The 18,396-nt window shown below is 44.6% G+C and overlaps 1 protein-coding gene across 1 annotated transcript; it reads left to right on the forward strand.

Moving 5' to 3' along the window:
* The first annotated feature begins 218 nt into the window (after window positions 1-218).
* LOC104276555 (solute carrier family 22 member 3-like) lies at window positions 219-17,735 on the forward strand. The gene is made up of 4 exons (XM_009872927.1): window positions 219-632; window positions 13,500-13,603; window positions 14,707-14,861; window positions 17,566-17,735. The coding sequence occupies exons 1-4, from the start codon at window positions 219-221 to the stop codon at window positions 17,733-17,735; spliced, it is 843 nt and encodes a 280-aa protein (XP_009871229.1).
* The last annotated feature ends 661 nt before the right edge of the window (window positions 17,736-18,396 follow it).

The raw sequence follows: 18,396 nt of genomic DNA on the forward strand, positions 1-18,396 counted from the left end.
CCTGCTCTGCTCATGCTACTGGTGGGGTGGCACACCCGTGCGTCTGGGTCTGTGTGTCCGTGCGTGTGTTTGTGTCCGTGTGTGTGCACGTGAGAAGAGAGGAGCAAGGGGACGTGAGACGGTCATATTTGGTAGGAAGTGCCAGCAGCGGATGCCAAGTGTGAAAGCAAACTCTGCCATATCTTGGACTGCTGCAAGTGGACAGACTGCCTCACAGAATGCCATCTTTTGATGAGGTTTTGAAGGAAGCTGGGGAATTTGGAAGATTTCAAAAGAGAGTCTTTTTCCTCCTTTGCCAGACAGGCATAACTTTTTCTTCCCTGTTCGCCAGTGTGGTTTTCCTTGGGCGGGCACCGGGCAGCTACTGGTGCAGGATCCCTGGGGCAGCTGAACTAAGTGAACGATGTGGCTGGACAATAGAAGAGGAACGAAACTTCACGGTGCTGCCCTTGCCCCTGGGGAATGGGTCTTCCAGCGGGCAGTGCGAGAGGCTGGATGTCGTGTGGGACACCTCCATCAGTTGCACCAGCCCACTCGCCAGCTACCGCAACAGCAGCACCAGCAACCTGCCACTCATCACATGCCACAACAACTGGGTGTATGAACAACCCCACTCATCCATCATCAGCGAGGTAAGGAAAATTCCTTCCTCTAATCCGCAGCTTCCGTCCTGGTGTGGGATTGTGTAAAATGGGATTGCTGCTGCAAGGGTCCTTGCGTTGGTGGCTGGTTTTTCTTTCTGGATTAGTTTTGTTCTGAGTCACAAGCAAATGGGGACAATTAGTATGATTAAGTGTCAGCACCAAGCTTATAGGGAAAGGTGAGCTCCCCAAGCAACCCATGCAAAGCCAAACACTCCACACAGAGATTGCTATGTTGCTAGAGGAATGTCAGATTAAAATAAAGAGTTAAGTCCTTGCATCTGAGGTTTCTGGTGCTCAGTTTTGGGCCAGCAACTTTGTTGGTATAAACTGCAATTGTAGCTGACTGATACCACTTGGTGATCTGGATCACTGTATATTATCCATTCCCTGTGTTTCCAGTAGTGAACACTTAAGTCTGCAGTTAATAAAAAAACTTGGTAGCAGACTGCCCTTCTGAGGTCTGAAAAGAGTCAGCAGAAATAATTGTGCTTACTAAAGAAAAAAACAACAATCAAACACACGTTTTTGCCCAAAGCTACCATTCAGCTTGTCTTGAAATGTCAGCATCAGAGAACCTGAACACAGACTGCTACCACTAGTGGAAAGTACTGGCAAATATATCGGCTTTTTAATGAGGCTGCAAAACGCCATTTAAGATGCTTTCCTAGGAGATTCTCTGTGTAATCTGTAATCATGCCAGGGATGTGCTGTGGTCTGGCTCCAGCATAGAGTCTGCACACTAGGAGTGGGTATTTTAAGGTTGTCCTGATAGTAACTGTCACTGATGCAGTGATGAAAAATATGAAGTGTGCTTAGAGGGGCTGGCTAGGACATCATCAAGGTGTAGTGCAAAATGTGTCAGCACAGCCATGAGCTGTGGCTCCTGCTGTCTCATGAGCCTCCCACTGTGGTTTTTAACCAGATGCTTGCACTGGAGATGTGCCCTCTGAAACACAGAGATAAATGAGAGCACCTGGCTGGCCCTAGAGCAAAGGCTCAGAACTAGCTTTTATGAGCCATCACCAAAACCAAGGCTGCTCAGAGGGCAGCAAGTAACATGCAGGGAGCTGGTGCCAAACTTTGGTCCCTGGGAACGATGATGTATCTCTGCCCAGCCAGGGCTGAGTAAGCAGGAGGACAAATGCTGACTGGGAGCTGCAGCCTGGCTCTGGAGCGAACTGTGGTAGGTGGCTGTGGTGGGAAGGTTGTGCTACTGCCTGTGAGATTTCTCTGCTGGGGGACTGCAAGGGGTTAGGTCATTGTGTCTTTTACCTGGGCAGTCTGTGCTAGCAATTCACCTCAGAGCTTAAAAGTGAACTTGTAGAGATTCTTTTTCTTTTGTTGTTCTTTTTTTTTTTCACCTTCAGCCTTGCTGTAGGTGAAAGCATGTAAATGATGTCCATAAGATTGTGGTCAAAGTCCATTTATGGCAGCAGGTTGTATATCTAACAAAGCTACTGTGATTTCCCAGCAGTGCTGAACCACTGGGTACGACTGAAAAAAAAACCAAACCCGGTATTAACCCGGTGTTTGTGTTGGAGCAATAAATGGGAGTGAAATGTTCAATGTTCTCTGGCAAACATCTTATCCACTTGTACCTTCTTTTGCTCCTGGGGAGACCTCTAAGTCCAGAGGAGAGAGGAAGGATGAAGGGATGCTTGGGGAATTGCTCCGTACCTGTGCTGCCAAAGGTGCACACTGGGAAAAATAGGGAGTAATGGTCTACAGGTAGCGAGAAGCTGGGACTGTCTTTCTCCTGTGCCAGGGCAACAGGTCCCATCATCAGTGTCACTGTGGCTCCTATAGGGACTTTTTCTGGGTGGGTGCATTTCAGTTGGGCTGTAACTTGTGGTACTTTTGTCCTCTTCACAGTTTTGCAACATTTGTGGGATAAATCACATCCCATGAGGCTCAGTTTGTTCATCTAAAAAGGAAGCTTGTGACATACATATCCTAGCTTAATTGCTTTCTGAAATCAGCTATTAAAAGGAGCTTGATTTCTTATTAACTCATAATACATCCAGCAGAGACAATTTAAATCCCAGAATTAATTTAGTCTCCTTTTGCGTAGCTGAGGTGATAACAAATCATGATTTAATTCAAGCAGTTTTTGTGCTCTGTTTAATCAGCTCACCAAAGATGACTTTTCTCATGTGTCTACTTGTAAATGCTTCATTTTGCCTATGTGTTCAGAAATATTTCTGTTTCTTTCAACTATCTTTTCTGGCACTTTATGTCTGGCTGAATTAGCAGTGGAACTGATCAGGGAGACTAAGTTAAAAGCATGAATTACAATACAATCTGAAGGACATATGTTCAGGGAAATAGAAGGGAAAAAGAAAAAGTCAGAATACTGAAGGAGTTCTTCCAGGCCTATGTCAAGGACAGATCTGGTTGGATTTGCAGTGTTGCAGAGGAGGTAGAGGGCAAATGTAGGCATGTGGAGCCTGCATGAAAAGATGTCATAGTACAGAACAGGTCTGGCAGCCAAACCACAGGCTATTGCAATCAGTTCTGAGTACCCTAAAGAAGCTAAATCATATATCTGGAGGGACTGATTTATCAAATGAACAGTATTGCAGTACCTGACTTCATTGCTCTGATTTGTGCCTGACTGGAGCATCCTGCTCGTTAGCCGCTCTCTCATCCTAGACAGTTATCTTCTGAGCAGGTGTTCACATTAGCATCAGCAGAAGAAAGCAGGGGGAAAAAGGGGAATGTTGACTATAAAGAACACCTCTTGCTTTGTAAGCAATAGCTAGAGTGTCTGCTGCATCTCCTGATGCTGTGGGACTCCTGAGTCTCAGTGCCGGGGTATAGTGGGATGCTGGGAGTATGTACCAGGGCTTTCCTCCTTCAGCGTTTGAGGAGAGGAGGAAAATCTATTAAGAAATCATCCTAAGAGCAGCACATGACAAAATCAGTTAGCTTAGTGTAGTGACAGGTGACAGAGCACTACTAAAGATTCCCTTTTAAAATCTTTTGATGTCTAATGGGCTCTGAGAGGAGGTCACTACTTCTGCATTGACATGCCTAAGGGTCTCTGTGCTCCGTTGCTTTAAGTCAGGCTTTTCTGTGAGGTCAATCCAGACTAGAGAAGTTGTCCACTGATGCTGCACACACAGCCTAGCACCGTGGTGCCTGAATTAAAGTCGAGCAGACCAGAGCTAGGATGATGTAAAGTTTTCGAGATATCAGCAAAGCCCTCCACTATGTGTGAAACTTGGCAAGGACCCCTCCCACGCAATGGTGTCACAGGTGGTGGATCTGCACAGAGGTCCTTGGCCCAGTGCAATCTGCTCCTGTTTAACTGAGCAGGTCTTACCCAGCTCCTTGTGAAACTGGAAGACTCTACTGCATGCGTCAGCAGCAGGACGGGAACCCTGCAGCTTCTCAGATTTTGCTTGGAGAGGGAGGTTGAGGGGATAATTAATTATTGAGCTAAACCCATTCCTGGCTCATACCAGCTGGTGCCATCTGACATGACACTGGCGGCAGCAGGTGGTTGTTGCTGCTCAGGGGGGAAGGCTGCTGACTGCAGCACCTCTTATCTTGGGGAGGAAGGCAGGAAAGGATGGTTTTTGTATGGCAGACAGAGAAGCAAGAAGAGCAGGGGTGCCAGGAGGCTGCAGTGGACCAGGGATGCCTCAGCCTCATGGGAGGGAGCCCAAGTCACCCCCTGTACTCTGTAACACTTGATGTGGAAAGTGTGTTGCCTGCCATTTCCAGCTGTGTGAGACTTGTGAGGGACACAGGTACCCAGGTGTCTGCAATTATCCTGATCTGGAACTGAACTACAGCAGTTGTTCTATCACTTGAAAACCCCTCCCCAGCCAAGAAAGGGGATCGGGAAAAGAAGAGGACAGCCATGGGCTGAAATAAGAATCGATTTAATGAAACAACAAAACCAGCATTATTAATATTAATATATAGCATGCAAATTTATACTCAGCCCAGTGAACGTACAGCAGTCACAATAAATGGAAAAGCAGTCCTTGGGAGCAGAATTATAAGTGAGCACCAGGGATGGTGACCATTGAGAGGAGGAGGAGGGGGAGGAAGAGGAGAAGAAGATGGAGGAGGAGGAGGAGGACTCGAAGGAGGAGGACTCGAAACTGCCAACACTCTGCATACCATGGCTGGCCTATGATTTTCTCCCAGCAAAATGAGGACACTGGGATATACAGAAGTCAATAAGCCTAATTTCCTTGGGAAACTGCTGAAGACTGAGTCACTGACCTTCAATACTGTTGAGGTTCGGCACTATGTACTTTTATCCCAGTGGAGAAAGTCTAGCACTCCACGAAAGGTTACCTGGTGATAGTTTGCAAAGAGCTGGTTTTTTTCTGATATTTTTGGTGGTAAGGATTCCCAGAGGCATGTGTGTGAACTACAATCACGTCTGCAGGTTGAATGGCTTGTGGTGGTGGATGAAAGGAAGAGAGATTTCCACTATCATCAGCAGCTACAGCACAGCTGGCATGTTTTGGGCTTATTTGCAGCCTTTGTTGGCAGCAATTCAGCAGAAAGGACCGAATCCAATATGCCTTGTCTACAGCAAGTCTTCACATCATAGATGATGTAATTTTGAGACCTGGCAACAATTTATTGCCAAAGTGTGAGGTCTGAGGTAGAAATGGTCGTCTGAACATATCCTTTGCACCTGCTGGGAATATATCTTCCTACTTCTCTGCTTTCCAACTGTCTCAGATAATAATAGTTAGCCAGCATTTGCAGAAAAACCTATAAGCAAAGCAGTTATGTTTATCCATAGTTTTTACAGTCCCTCAGAGCAGGACATAACATGGGAGTCAATCTCAGGGTGGAGAAAGCACAGCTGATCTTTTCGCTGTCCTCTTCTGAGGCAATAACGCAATTCACCCTCAGAGTGTTGCTTTAGTGTGAGTCTTGTCATTGGCATGGCAGTACCCTGCCTTATTTCCATTCCACTGTCATGGTGGAATTAATATTAAATAGTGGAGGGAAAGGGAAAAAAAGCAGAAAGAGGAACAGAGGGAGCAACAATTGCTGAATTTCTTATGAAGCTCTAACTAAATTTTCCCCATAAGGGAGGGGCTGAGGCCATTCCTTGCATGAGTCATGCCAGTTGGGCTACATTTCTGCTATTGCCATTGCGCCGGCTGGTAGTGGCTGAGGGTTCGGGCCTTGTTTTTTCCTACTGGTGTTAGGATAGCTGCTATTTTCCCCAGTTCAGGAGAGGACTTCCCCACCTCCTTTCTGCTTTGGCCATAGATAGATACAAGAAAAAAAGGACAAAACAGGTCTTTTGTCCTAGGAGGCTCAATGAGTCCAGGTGATTTGGGTGGTAGGGATGCAAAGGTCCCAGCTGGGCCTGAGGACATGCACAGGAGAGAAACTTCCAAAGCTTTCAAAACTAAGTTGTTCTGCAGCTTGGAACCACAGTGCCCTGGCATCAGGGTGAGGGCTGATTTCATTTGTCCTGTTAAGTGCTCAGCTGAAACAAGGCATGGAGAAGGACAGTGTCCTTGCTGAGTCCCTTAGCACTCTGACAGAAGCTTTGACAAAAAGAGAAAAAAAGCAAGCAATAATTTCTCGTTTTCTACTGCATGTGCTTGCAGGATATTTTATTGCAGTAGGGATGTGTGAAAGACAGCAGTTTGACAGCCCAGAGAACAAGAGAGATGGAGAAGCACTGCTCAGCAACAAATACAGAACCTGCAGCAACAGGTTTCCTTAAATAATAAATATTGCCCTAAACCATTTGTTACAGGGAGTGGAAGGGTAAACCAGCCTCTGTTTGGCCACTTGTTTCAATGCCACTTAAAATGAGGGGGCACAGCTCTCAATATACTGTTGTAATCGGACTGAGTAATCACTGTTGTTTTTTTTTATTCAGTGAAGAGTTTCATCCATCATGTTGAAATTTAATTGCAACAGGCAGTGAAGTGTTTCCAAACCCCTACTTAAAGTTGCTACATTTAGAGGAGCTTTTAATGACCTGTTGACATTTAAAGCAATGCATTTTTACAGCCATGGGTGTGCTGAGGTGTTCTGGGACTTGTTTGGTCCATAATCAGGCCTCTCAACTACCAGGAATTACAAGTTTGCAGTTAGTCTGAATGTTAAACTAAAATGGAAATGTTTGCCTTCTGCCAAAACTATACAGAAAAGAGAAGTTGCCACAACCCCTGTGTTTCTCAGCCATTAGTCGTGTAGATCTACTCCCATCTCAGAAAGCTCCCCCTCTTTTCTACAGAGATGACTCCATGAACGAGCTACAGGGACCCAGTGCAAAATCTCTTTCTTCTCCCAGGTAGATCTCTCTCAGATGGTTTGCTGCTGCAGCAAAATGCACCGGTGCAGCTCTCGTCAGTCACACCGCTGCTACTGTAAACCTGCACTGGGATTCCACATCGGTGTTCAGGTCTCTAGTGGGTAGGAAGCTGTTCATCACAGGGATATACGGCTGCTTGTACTGCAGGGCTGTCAGGGTGGGAGGCGCTGATTTTCCGCAGTCTCTTAAGGACACTATAGAAGGGCATGTATTGAAGGAGCTTGTTCCTACTGCCTGCCTCTTTTGGCAGTACCTCATTTCTGCTCAGGATGGCATCTCATAGAATCATGGAATCATAAAATCATAGAATCATTTAGACTGGTAAAGACCCTTATGGCCATCAAGTTCAACCATTAACTTAGCAATGCCAGGTCCACCTCTAAAGCAGGTCACTAAGCACCACATCTACCCATCTCCTAAATATCTCCAGGGGTGATGACTCAACCTCTTCCCTGGGCAGCCTGTTCCAATACTTAACAGTACTCAATAAGAAATTTTTCCTAATACTCAACCTAAACCACTCCTGGTGCAACTTGAGACTATTTCCTCTTGTCCAAGATTATGGACATGAGGAAATGAGGGCAAGAATTATCCTCATTGCCAATAAAAATAGTGCAGATGCAGATTGTTTGTCAATTTGGGCAGCACAACTTTTTTTTTAGTCAACTCCCTAAATGGAAGGAGGCTGCATGCAGGCACACAATGCTTTTTGTTGAATAGTGGAAGAGAAATCATGCAGGTGAGCACAGCACTGAATGCAGAGACAAGCTGTGGGGTTGTGCTGTGTGCCTGTACTTGTGTGGCGAGTAGCTTGGCAGGGAGCATGGTGATAGTGAGGATGTGCCCTTAATTGGAGCTGGCCAGCTGTGTTACTTCACTCACATGATGATTGCAATTAGGAGCTGGCTAGCCAGGTTTTAACAGAGTCTAGGTGTAGCCAGTACTCTACAGGTCTGAGGCTTAAGATCAGGGTCAAAAAAACCTTAAGACTTTCATTTTCTTTTCCATATCCTTCCCCACACACTGCAGTAAATATTTTAGTGATTAAATTTCAAGTCTGTAGAGGAAAGTGGTCTGAACACAGACATTGTGACATTCCCTTTCTGTTGTGTTGTCCTGGGTGAGCTTATTCAAGTGAAAGCAGAAAAGTTTACTTCCTGGCAGAGACATGCACTGCAGGGACACTCTTTGTGGACAGAGACACCTGCAAATGCACACAGAGGACAGGATGGTAAGCTCTCCTCACTCCAATGTCTCTCAAATGTTTCTTCAGAATACGTCCCAGATTTTGCAGCAGCAAAGATGTACTGCCTTAGAGGTGATGCTTCTGAAGGGTAAAGCCTCGCTGGGTCTCAGCCTGCTGATGGTTGTGTGATGCTCAGCAACGAGCCACTGGCCTCATATCTCTTCTGTAGCTTATTTTCAAATGGTGTGAGCTACAGCTCTTCTTCCCTGGATGTGACAAATTGGAACATTTAGGAAGAAAACTAAGAAAACCAAAGTCAGATAGCTGTAGTCTAGACAGATAGGGAGCCCTAGAATTTTTGATTCTCAAAGTTCCCAATTTTGGAAACCAAGTGGCGTTAATGGGAGGGTAGTACTCAGTGACATTGAAAGACCGTATGCTGGGAGTTTTTTGGTGTGAGAAAAACGTGTACTTCCAAGGAACGAGTTCTCCTATTAATCATAGTGGGAGACGGTTACTGAGCGAGATAGCTCTTCCGCTCCTTGATACCATAGGATATTTGCATGAAAGTGTTCCTGGTTGGTGAGCTCCTCCCAACATGGGCCACATCTGCCTGGGCATAGGGGCAGTCCATGTGGTAGGATTGTAAACATGACCCCATGCATGGACAGGGGTATGATACCTGTTCAGAAACAGAGAGGAGGCACTGCTCTGCTCCCTTTTGAGGAGGCTGCTAGCAAGGGACATGGGAGATATTTTGGAGGAGTGTTGTACGGGAGGAATATGGGCTAACTGGAGAGAGGTTGAAATCCTGGGTAAACAGATGCAGATGCTTTTCCTTCAAGTGATGCAGATGGGGATAACTATCAGGCGCAACTAAACCAGGTCACAGCTGAAGCAGTGATGTGGGTCTGACCTGCGGCTTGGATCAAAAAAGATCTCTGGAGGGTGTGCAATTCTCTTTTAAAGGTTACATTCCCCTCTAAAGGTTACGTTTGCAAATGAAAAGCAAGACATTTGCAGGGTGATGACTTAAATGCTACATGCTACGTCAAGCAAACAGAAAAGGTCTGAGAATGCTTATCGGTACCAGGAGTTATTTAAACACTTAGAAAATAACACAGCACAGGACTAATTTAAGAGAGTACAGTTAGCATATAAGCACCAATCTCTTCAGAAAGAGCTCATAGTTTCTTATGAATTTTCTGTGTTTTCCTATTTCCCAGAATATTTAACATACTTGACTATTATTGTTAGCCAAGTGCTGGTTTCAGCTGCTGCTTAAATCATCTGAAATTGTTCAGATGAAAGAGTCCTCACTGGTAAAGATACTTTTCCCCTCTCTCTTTTTGATGTGGTTAATTCTGCAGCACTCTTTCATGACAGTTTATTCATTGCCTGTTTACAGTAAAGAGGGATAAAATTATTTAAAAAATAAATATACCCTATGACAAAAAGATCAAAAAGTATAAACCCTGAAGGCCAATGCCTGCAGTGAATGCTGGGGCTGGTCTCCTGGCTGCTCTGTGCAGGCTGGCTGCTTGCCTGGGCATGGCTCCAGCACTCCCAGGCACAGCCACCCACCACCACAACTGGAGCTGAGCTCCTCACCTACCTTTTTAGCTTTCGCTCTGCTCCTTGCAGGGTAGGTGCCCTTCCCAGGGGAGGGACTCTACAAGGTGAGAAGCACATCTCTCGTCCTACCTAGCACTGCTGATGACCTGGTTCTTGGGAAAACTGGTGTGTTGTCTCAGGGAGAGAGGTGTAATCCCAATGCAGCTTATAGGTGTTAGAAGTCCAGGGCTTGGTCTCTGAAATCGACAACTGAAAGTGAAGGCGAGTGGATTTTAAGTGATCTGCAATGGTTTTATTTATGGATTTTATGTCCCTGTAAGCATCATTTCATTTTGATGTTGCTTTAATGGATCCATTATTAGATGCACTTTTAAATTTTGTTCTGACGCTGATTTATTGCTATATGCAATATTGCTCTTACTTCCTTCCTCATTCTGTCCTAAGCTGTTTTAGCTTATGAGGGAGAGTCCTCTCTCATGACCATCTTCTTTAGGAGCAATCACAAGCATCAAAGGACATTCTGCTCTCTGTCCCCATGTGTCGCCTGGTCTAGTCAAGAGGTGGCATCCCTGCCCATGACAGGGAAGTTGGATTAAATGATCTCTAAGGTCCCTTCCAGCCTAGGCCATTCTATGATTCTATGACTCAGGCAATTCTGTGTAGGGCTCTTAAACCTGGTCCTATATGAGGCCCTCTCTGCTCATCCATCCATCAGCCTGATATTTCCCTCCAAGGTTTTGATCTTTCAAGGAACCAAGCTGCTTGTGAGGTGCTGAGTGATCTTAACCTTCACTGTGAGACGACTCACTCTGCAGACCACAGGTTCAGATCTCTCTGTTATTCCTGGGGACTGCTGGGAGAGAGCCGAGGGCTGCTCTCTGCCTCTCTGGGAGACGGAGTCCTCAGGGTTACTCTACAAGCATCTGCTGGAAGCAGAAAATAATCGTGTGAAGGTTCACGTCAAACAGTGTTCAAAAGTGAACCACAGATGCAGTTTGAGGTTGATCTCTGTCACACTCCATCTCCGCAAACGTCTGGGAAAAGGCAGTGGCTCACAGTCAGCTCTGAAGTCACTGGTAGGAAAGAGCATGAAGTAACAGAGCATTCTGTAAAACAGCCCATGTCATGGGGCTCTGAGCCCTCCTCAGAGCTGTCACCCACACAGGAGAGCATGTACTCTTTTCTGCTGGCACTGGTCTGACCAAAAACCCACAGAATGTGGCAAGAGAATGAAAGATCTGTGCTGTTCTTGGAAGGCTGTTGATGCGTGGTGTGAAAGCTCAACTAAGCAGCAACATTCAGTACCTGAAGGTCTCAGCTGCACCTGAAATTCAGGCCAAGCTGGCCAGAGGAACCATGCCAGAGAGCCAAAGACCAGGCAATGAATATGATCCATGCATATAGAAGTCTAGCAACTGACCAGATGGTCCTCATGGTGCATACATGGCACTGCCAGTGTGTCCAGCATGGGTCCTGCCTGGGGGAGCTGTACCAGACCTGTGTCCTGTGAGGTATCTAGCTGCATGCAGCTCAGGCTAAATCAGAGAGGTTTCCTTGAGCTCATGTGAAACCACTCTTCCTTCTTGCCCACTCTGCCTGTCCCTTCATATGATTATTCCCTTTTCTGTTACACTCCATCAGCACACTTTTGAAGCCAATATTTTATTATAGCTGTTTTTTAGCACTCTGGTAAGCTGTATTGCCCTCTATGGGTGGCTGCAGATGGTCCTCTGAGAGCCACAACCTCTACTGTCCGCACAGTCAATGGCATTGCCTTCTGAAATATTCTTTTAATGGTCATTCTCATGAGAAAACTGCTTTACAAAACTACATCTTTTGATACTATTTGTCAGAGCTGTCACAGTTTCAAGAATCCAGAGGTTAAGCAGCGTTTGAAGTCTGAAAGTTCTGCTCCGTGTTCAGGCTATTTTAGGAAAGCATTGCAACAGCCCTCGAATATGACAGCTGAGAGCAGGTTTTATTCCTCAGAGTAAGCTGAGGTTTCTGCAGCTTCTGCTCAAGATTTACAGAAGTGGAAGCCAGATGCTGATTGTCTGTCTTGGCTGAAAGGTGGCCAGTCAGGCTCCCCTGAGTAATGGGGGTTGACATCAAAATCACTACTTTGTTTAAAGTCAGTGGAGGTGGGACATCTGCCAGGTTGGGGACCTGTGAGGTTACTAGACAAGCTTTTCTTCACAATTGTGAGAGCTGGAAACTGCAGTTCTCCACCACAAAATTCCAGGACCTGTGTCTTCAAGAAAACCAAAAAGCCACAAACAACCCCAAAAACTTGGACTTCAGTAAAGTCATAACCAGCAACAATGATACTGTTGTATTTACTGTCAGTGACAATGCTAATAGTACACTTGGAACCAAAACTGAGGAATTTCATTTTAAAAAGCAAAGAATAGCTTGTAGAAACGAGTGTGAATTGCACCTGTGTGTAGTTTGGAATATGGGAAATGGTTTCTTATTTAGGTACATAAATAAACATTTAAGAGAATTTAGATTTTTGAGTCCAAATTTGGGTTCAGTGAAATCCAAGTCTGGGTGCCCTCTTTATCTCTTGCGTAGGCACCTCTGAAATGCCAGGTCCAATCAATACTCACTGAGCATTACAGCATGCAGTTGGGATAAGATGAAGCTCAGGATCATGGCACTAAATGTTAGAGTTTGGAGAATTGTGAGTGGCAGAAGAGGCTATTAATCCTGTCTCTAACCCACCCTGTGGCCACCTTATCCAAGAACAGTGTCTGAGCACTAGCGTTGTGATCTGTGTGCCGGTGAGCACAAATGTGACACCCTGTGTGTGCTTCAGCAGTCATCACTTTGTCAGCGGTGAAAGGATTTCTTAAAGCTCGTGCCTGAAACCAAAACGGTCTCTCTAGGATAAATGGTGGCAGCTGCTGATGTCTGTGGCTTCCTTTGGTCCGAAAGGCATGTGATTCCTAAGCTAACCTCAGGTATGGATCGAAACTTCCTGACTCTCAGAAGATCTGCAGAAGTTGGCAGGCAGCAGTTGGTATTTCTTTATTCTCAAAGAACCCCTAAAGTAATTTCCAGTTACATACTGTAAGGATAGCTACATTTTTTAAAGTTTCATTTTAGTTTTAATTCCTAGTCTCTTTGTCTTTTTGCCTCTTACCTACTTCCCTCTTCCCTTCACTTCTGCCTGTTCCCATCCTTGTTAATGAATTATTCAGATATGCACTAATGTAATATTGCATTAGGGAGTTATGACTACTGCAGTATAAGGAATAGAAAAGTCTGGGCAAAGGTGCACCAAGAAAATACATACTCAATATGTCTGAAATTGATCTGAGATCCATTTTCAGCTTTCTCAGAGACCACTTGTTTTAGCTTTTATCTAGAAGGCACTAAGAAAAATAATTAAACCATTTTGATCATCTGATATTTTCATTGACTATGGCTGTGCACCCTTATTCTGCAGTAAGCAAAGTCATGATGGCTTTGCCTTGGCAACATGTTTAACAGCATTGTGTTTGATTTGCAGAAGAGCAATTTGCTTTCCATAGCTGTACAACTGATGTATGAAACAGAGCATCCTTTCGGCAAGGAGAAACTCTCCCTCTATCTTCATGACAAGTTGAAGAGTATTTGCTATGGTTGCTCTTTGCGGCCCACTGGTGCTTGCTGTTTAACAAGAATATTTGAACTTCCCCCTCCCACATGGACCTATGCAGTTTCTATAGTGTGTTGCCCTGAGGATGATGAGTGACTCACCTGGGGTGTTTATGCCTCTCCCTTCTTCCTGCAGTATAACCTTGTGTGCGGCAATGCCTGGATGCTGGATCTCTCGCAGGCTATCCTCAATCTGGGATTCTTGGCTGGCGCCTTCATCCTGGGCTATGCTGCAGACAGGTACTGTATAAGCGCTGCTGCCTTTTGATTTGTTTGGAGGTAAAATCACTTGTAACATTGCCTGCAACAAGCATGCATCAACACTTTGAAGGTTTAGTTCACTCTGGATAAAAACCGCCAGCCTGTGTAATCTGTGCTTCCCTTTGGGCTGGCAACTTTATGCCATTGTACTTACTGATCCTGTCTGGACTTCAAATTGCCATCAAAAGAGCTTTTCTTGTGGTTTCCAATGTTTTCTTGCACACATCTGGATCCAGGAAGGACAGAAGGACACAGAAGTAAAAAGGAAGCATTCAGAGGAGTTTTCTGGACAGATGTTCACTGGAGGATATTTAATAGGCACCATTGATGAAGAAAGCAGCTGCTTGACGAGAGAAGGAAGGTACTCAGTATGGCAACTCTCTTAATTCACAGGCGGGTGTCATACGCTTCCCACTGAGGTTATAGCTCCCTCTGGGCAGTCCTCAACTCTGTTAGAGATGGATGAATACCAAGGAAAAGATGCAGGTGATGTTCAGGCTTGAGCAGCCAACCTGCCCTGGAGCAGGTTGGATTTATGACTTATGCTGGACACACCTATTTAATAATGATGTTCCTTGATGGAAAATGAGACTCATGAATATGTTAGGTAGACTTTGAAAAGAATCAGTCTAAAGCTAAACAAAACACTGGAAAATCACATGAAGTACTTAAAAAAGAAATTAATTGCTTTCACAGAGCTGTCTGTAATTATACTTAGGAGACTAATCTGTGGAAACACAAACCTACAACAAAATTTACTCTTATTTCAACTGGACCTAAAATCTGAACTGTAACACATGTGCCATAGTTGAGATACAAAAAGACAAACTGTTTTCTAAAATAGGAGGCCTGGTGAGGACATCACCAGTTAAAATTAGTGACATAAATGCAGTGGTAACTACTACATTAGTGAAAAGAGTTCTATCTCTCAAGGGCCAACAGTACAAAGTTGCACACAGCCTGCCTCTGGAACAAAGCCTGTCTGACAAAGGTGCATTCATATCTAGCATTAATATGAGATACCAGGAAAAAATATCTTTGCTTCTTTTAATGATTTTCACTTTGTTTTCCTTTTTCAACAGATATGGCAGAATCCTCATCTACCTGCTCTCCTGTCTCGGGGTTGGGATATGCGGTATCATAGTGGCATTTGCACCAAACTTCACTGTATTTTTGATCTTCCGTTTTCTTCAAGGCATGTTTGGCAAGGGAACCTGGCTGACATGCTATGTGATTGGTGAGACCTGTTATCTTCTTTTTCTTCTGGTTAGGAAAATGAGGGATTTTTAGAGGATAAAGATGTCTGACTACATCTGCTCTTGATAATATTTTTTTTTGAGAATGAAGCACTGGCCCTGGTTTGGGCAGACAATGAATACTCAAGTCCATCCTAGTTAATGCATTTGTCCTCCAAGACAAGGTATCTGCATTCAAATTGTAACTTGGCATCATCTGGCCTGAAAACATCTGAGAAAGTAGTCACTGTAGTCACCTTTGTCCAGACCATGCCAAGGACTTTTTTAGCAGCTGAATAGTGTAGTTTTTCCTTACCTGGCAGTGTCTGCTCGTTTCCTGGTACAGAGGTGGCCTCTGAGCATGGCAGCAAGTGCAAAATTTTTCTGATATTCAGTACTGGTACTGGATGGAATGGAGCAGCAGCATACATGTCTGCCTGACCTCATAGGATCCCATGAAGAAAAGCAAGGAAGAAATAATGCACAAGGGCAGACTAACAAGAGTGACGTGTTCAAGCTCTGCTTTAGTACTCATCACTGTGACACCCGAATATGGCTGTGAGCAGCTGGCTATAGGTGATGCAGTAGCAATTCAAGACTTCCTGTTGATGTTATTTGAGAACTCCTATGGCTGCCTAATCTATGGACTCTGGTGGGGAGGCATTAACACAAATAATTAAGATGTGAAGGAGCTGAGTGCGTGTATATAAAGGTTTTCTTTTTACATAGAAGATCACCAAGATGATAAAAATCTACAGAGCAAGCCCAAATAAACCAGATACACAAACAGGGACTTGGTTACTTTTGGCAGAGTCTGAGCATCTTCCACAGATGCTCAGAGGAGTTAACTGCTTTTCCTCACTGGGAGGACAGATGCTTGGATGGCTGCTCTTCATGTTTTAGTTGGGAGGTTTTACTAAGTGCCACCAGGGTCCATATTAGGATTATTATTTCCTGAAAAGGGAGAAGGAAGGGAAGCTTTTTTATAGATAACATTAAAACAGCAGGGATCCAGACTCTTTGATAGGTTGTAGTCATAGCCCAGCAATGAAGCTCCTGATATAGCAATCTTGCTTTTCATGAGAAAAGTGTGTTGTTGTGGCATCTTGAATTACTGCCAGGTTCAGAATTTATACCATTACTTTAGTCTGTGAGGCTGGTGACAATTTTTTAAAATTCCTAGTGGAATTCAGATGAGTGAGAACAGAATTGCAACCAGATGCAGTTACAGTGAGACCTGGAAACACTGTGGTGATATATGTGAAAACATACATGTCTAGCCCTTTTGCTTCTAAACCACCTCAGTTTTCTGAGCCAAGTTGCTGTGCAGCTCAGGTCCCAGATCCAGTGAAAGGGCCAGAAGCTGCTTTTCCCCCTCACATTCCAAGTATTTAGCCTAACTGAGATCTTATCCTAAAACTTTGGCAAATTGTTTTATGGCACACCTCATTAAAATGGCCAAGTTTTAACAGAGAGGAATGTTTTATGATGCTCAGATCAGACTGCCTTACTTTAGGAAAAGGTTCAGAGATACGGCATCCAGAGACACAGAATATTACTGCAGCCCTAACCAAGGTGCTTAGTTCTTGGAGGGTGATTCCTTCTAAATCCCTTCAGCATTCTACTCTTATGTCCCCAGGATGACCCAGAGTATTTACCAGTCTAAGATTTTTCAAGATGCATATACAGATCTTTGCTTTAGTTGCACCAAATACATCTCCTAAGCTACAGATCACTGTGCTACAGAAACACACTAGGCCGCCCAAAGAACCTCTCTTTGCCTTTACTTAAAAACCTGTTCTTCCCATGCCAGGGCTGAGCAGCTACCTTCAGGGAGTAGAGTTGTCCCTGAGCCATGCAGACATGATGAATAGTCAATAAAAATAGTAATGATGTCATATCTCTGCATTGCCAGCCAAAATTAATCACTGTTACTTGTAAAATTCTATCTCATTTAGTAAATTTTTTCAAAGTATTTTCTGCCCATTGTAAACCAAGGTAATCCCCTCTGCTTTTACTCTTAAAGCTAGGTAATTGTTACGCTTTGAAACAAGCAAGAGACAGTTCCTTATGCATTGCTTATCTCAAGAATGGATCTTGTGGCTGTAGGATACTGCCTGAAATATGGGCTTACGTGGGTATCAGAAGTGATTAGATACACTCACAAAATAAAAAAATCCACCAAAGGATTAAAAAATCCCAACAACTAATTAGACTATGTTCTAATAAATAAACCAAACTGTGGACCATACCTCAGCCCTCTGAGCAACTAGCATGATATGGCTAATTTCTCTTCCCCAGAGATACCTTGTCCATATTACCTGCTGGGAGGAGCCCCTGCCTGGAGGATCCTCTAGTCTAGAGGCACGGACCAAAACTGTGACAGGGAGAGTGCTATCCATCTACCACTAAGCATGATCATGATACAACCTCAAACTCCTGTTCTGGCCTTACTTAATTTATTAGTAAACATGCAGTCAGAAACTCCTCTAGCTGAGGAATTGTGGGTGAATTCCTGAGAAGTTGTCACACATGCTTGTCCTGGACAGTCTTGGTGACATACTTACACTGCTGAAGGCAAGATGCTAGCCTAGACAGACTTGTAACTTGGTACAGTACTATCCTTCTTCATGTTCCACTACTAATATTTTTCTTTTGAGTCAGGTTTGTGTCTGTGTTGTTTATTTTGGCTTTCTCTCTTCTCAGTGACAGAGATTGTTGGTTCTGACCAGCGTATTGTTGGGATTGTGATTCAGATATTCTTCACCCTGGGAATTATGATTCTCCCTGGAATTGCATATTTGGCTCCCACATGGCAGGGGATCCAGCTGGCCATTTCACTGCCCAACTTCCTCTTCCTGCTCTACTACTGGTAACGTTGCGGTCATTACTTTTGTCATCACTGCTATTACTATTCATAGAATGGCCTAGGCTGGAAGGGACCTTAGAGATCATCTAGTCCAACCTCGCTGTCATGGGCAGGGACGCCTCTCAACTAGATCAGGCTACTCAAGGCTCTGTCCAACTTGGCCTTGAACACCTCCAGGGAGGGAGCAGCCACCTCCAGGGAGGGGGCAGCCACAACATCTCTGGGCAATTTATTCCAAAGTCTTGCCACCCTCGTACTGAAAAATTTCTTCCTAAGGTCTAATCTAAATCTATTCTTCTTCAACTTAAACCCATTTCCCCTTGTCCTACCAGCGGATGCTCTTGTAAAAAGTCCTTCCTCAGCCTTCCTGTAGGTTCCCTTCAGGTATTGGAAGACAGCTATTAAGTCCTCATGAATCCTTCTCTTTTCAAGACTGAGTAATCCCAGCTCCCGCAGCCCGTCCACGTAGCAGAGGTGCTCCAGCCCCTGGATCATCCTTGTGGCCCTCCTCTGAACATGCTCCAACAGATCTGTCTTTCTTATGGTGCGGACACCAGAACTGGACGCAGTATTCAAGGTGGGGTCTCACAACAGCAGAGTAAAGGGGGAGAATCACCTCTCTTGAGCTGCTGGCTAAGCTTCTCTTGATACATCTCAGGATGCAGTTG

Source organism: Apaloderma vittatum, unplaced genomic scaffold, assembly GCF_000703405.1.
Source record: "Apaloderma vittatum isolate BGI_N311 unplaced genomic scaffold, ASM70340v1 scaffold2177, whole genome shotgun sequence".
NCBI lineage: Eukaryota > Metazoa > Chordata > Aves > Trogoniformes > Trogonidae > Apaloderma > Apaloderma vittatum.

Coding starts and splice junctions, on each gene's coding strand:
- LOC104276555 (XM_009872927.1), top strand. CDS start 219: ATGCCATCTTTTGATGAGGTTTTGAAGGAAGCTGGGGAATTTGGAAGA. Junction 13,604..14,706: donor CTGGGCTATGCTGCAGACAG/GTACTGTATAAG, acceptor CTTTTTCAACAG/ATATGGCAGAATCCTCATCT. Junction 14,862..17,565: donor GCTGACATGCTATGTGATTG/GTGAGACCTGTT, acceptor CTCTCTTCTCAG/TGACAGAGATTGTTGGTTCT.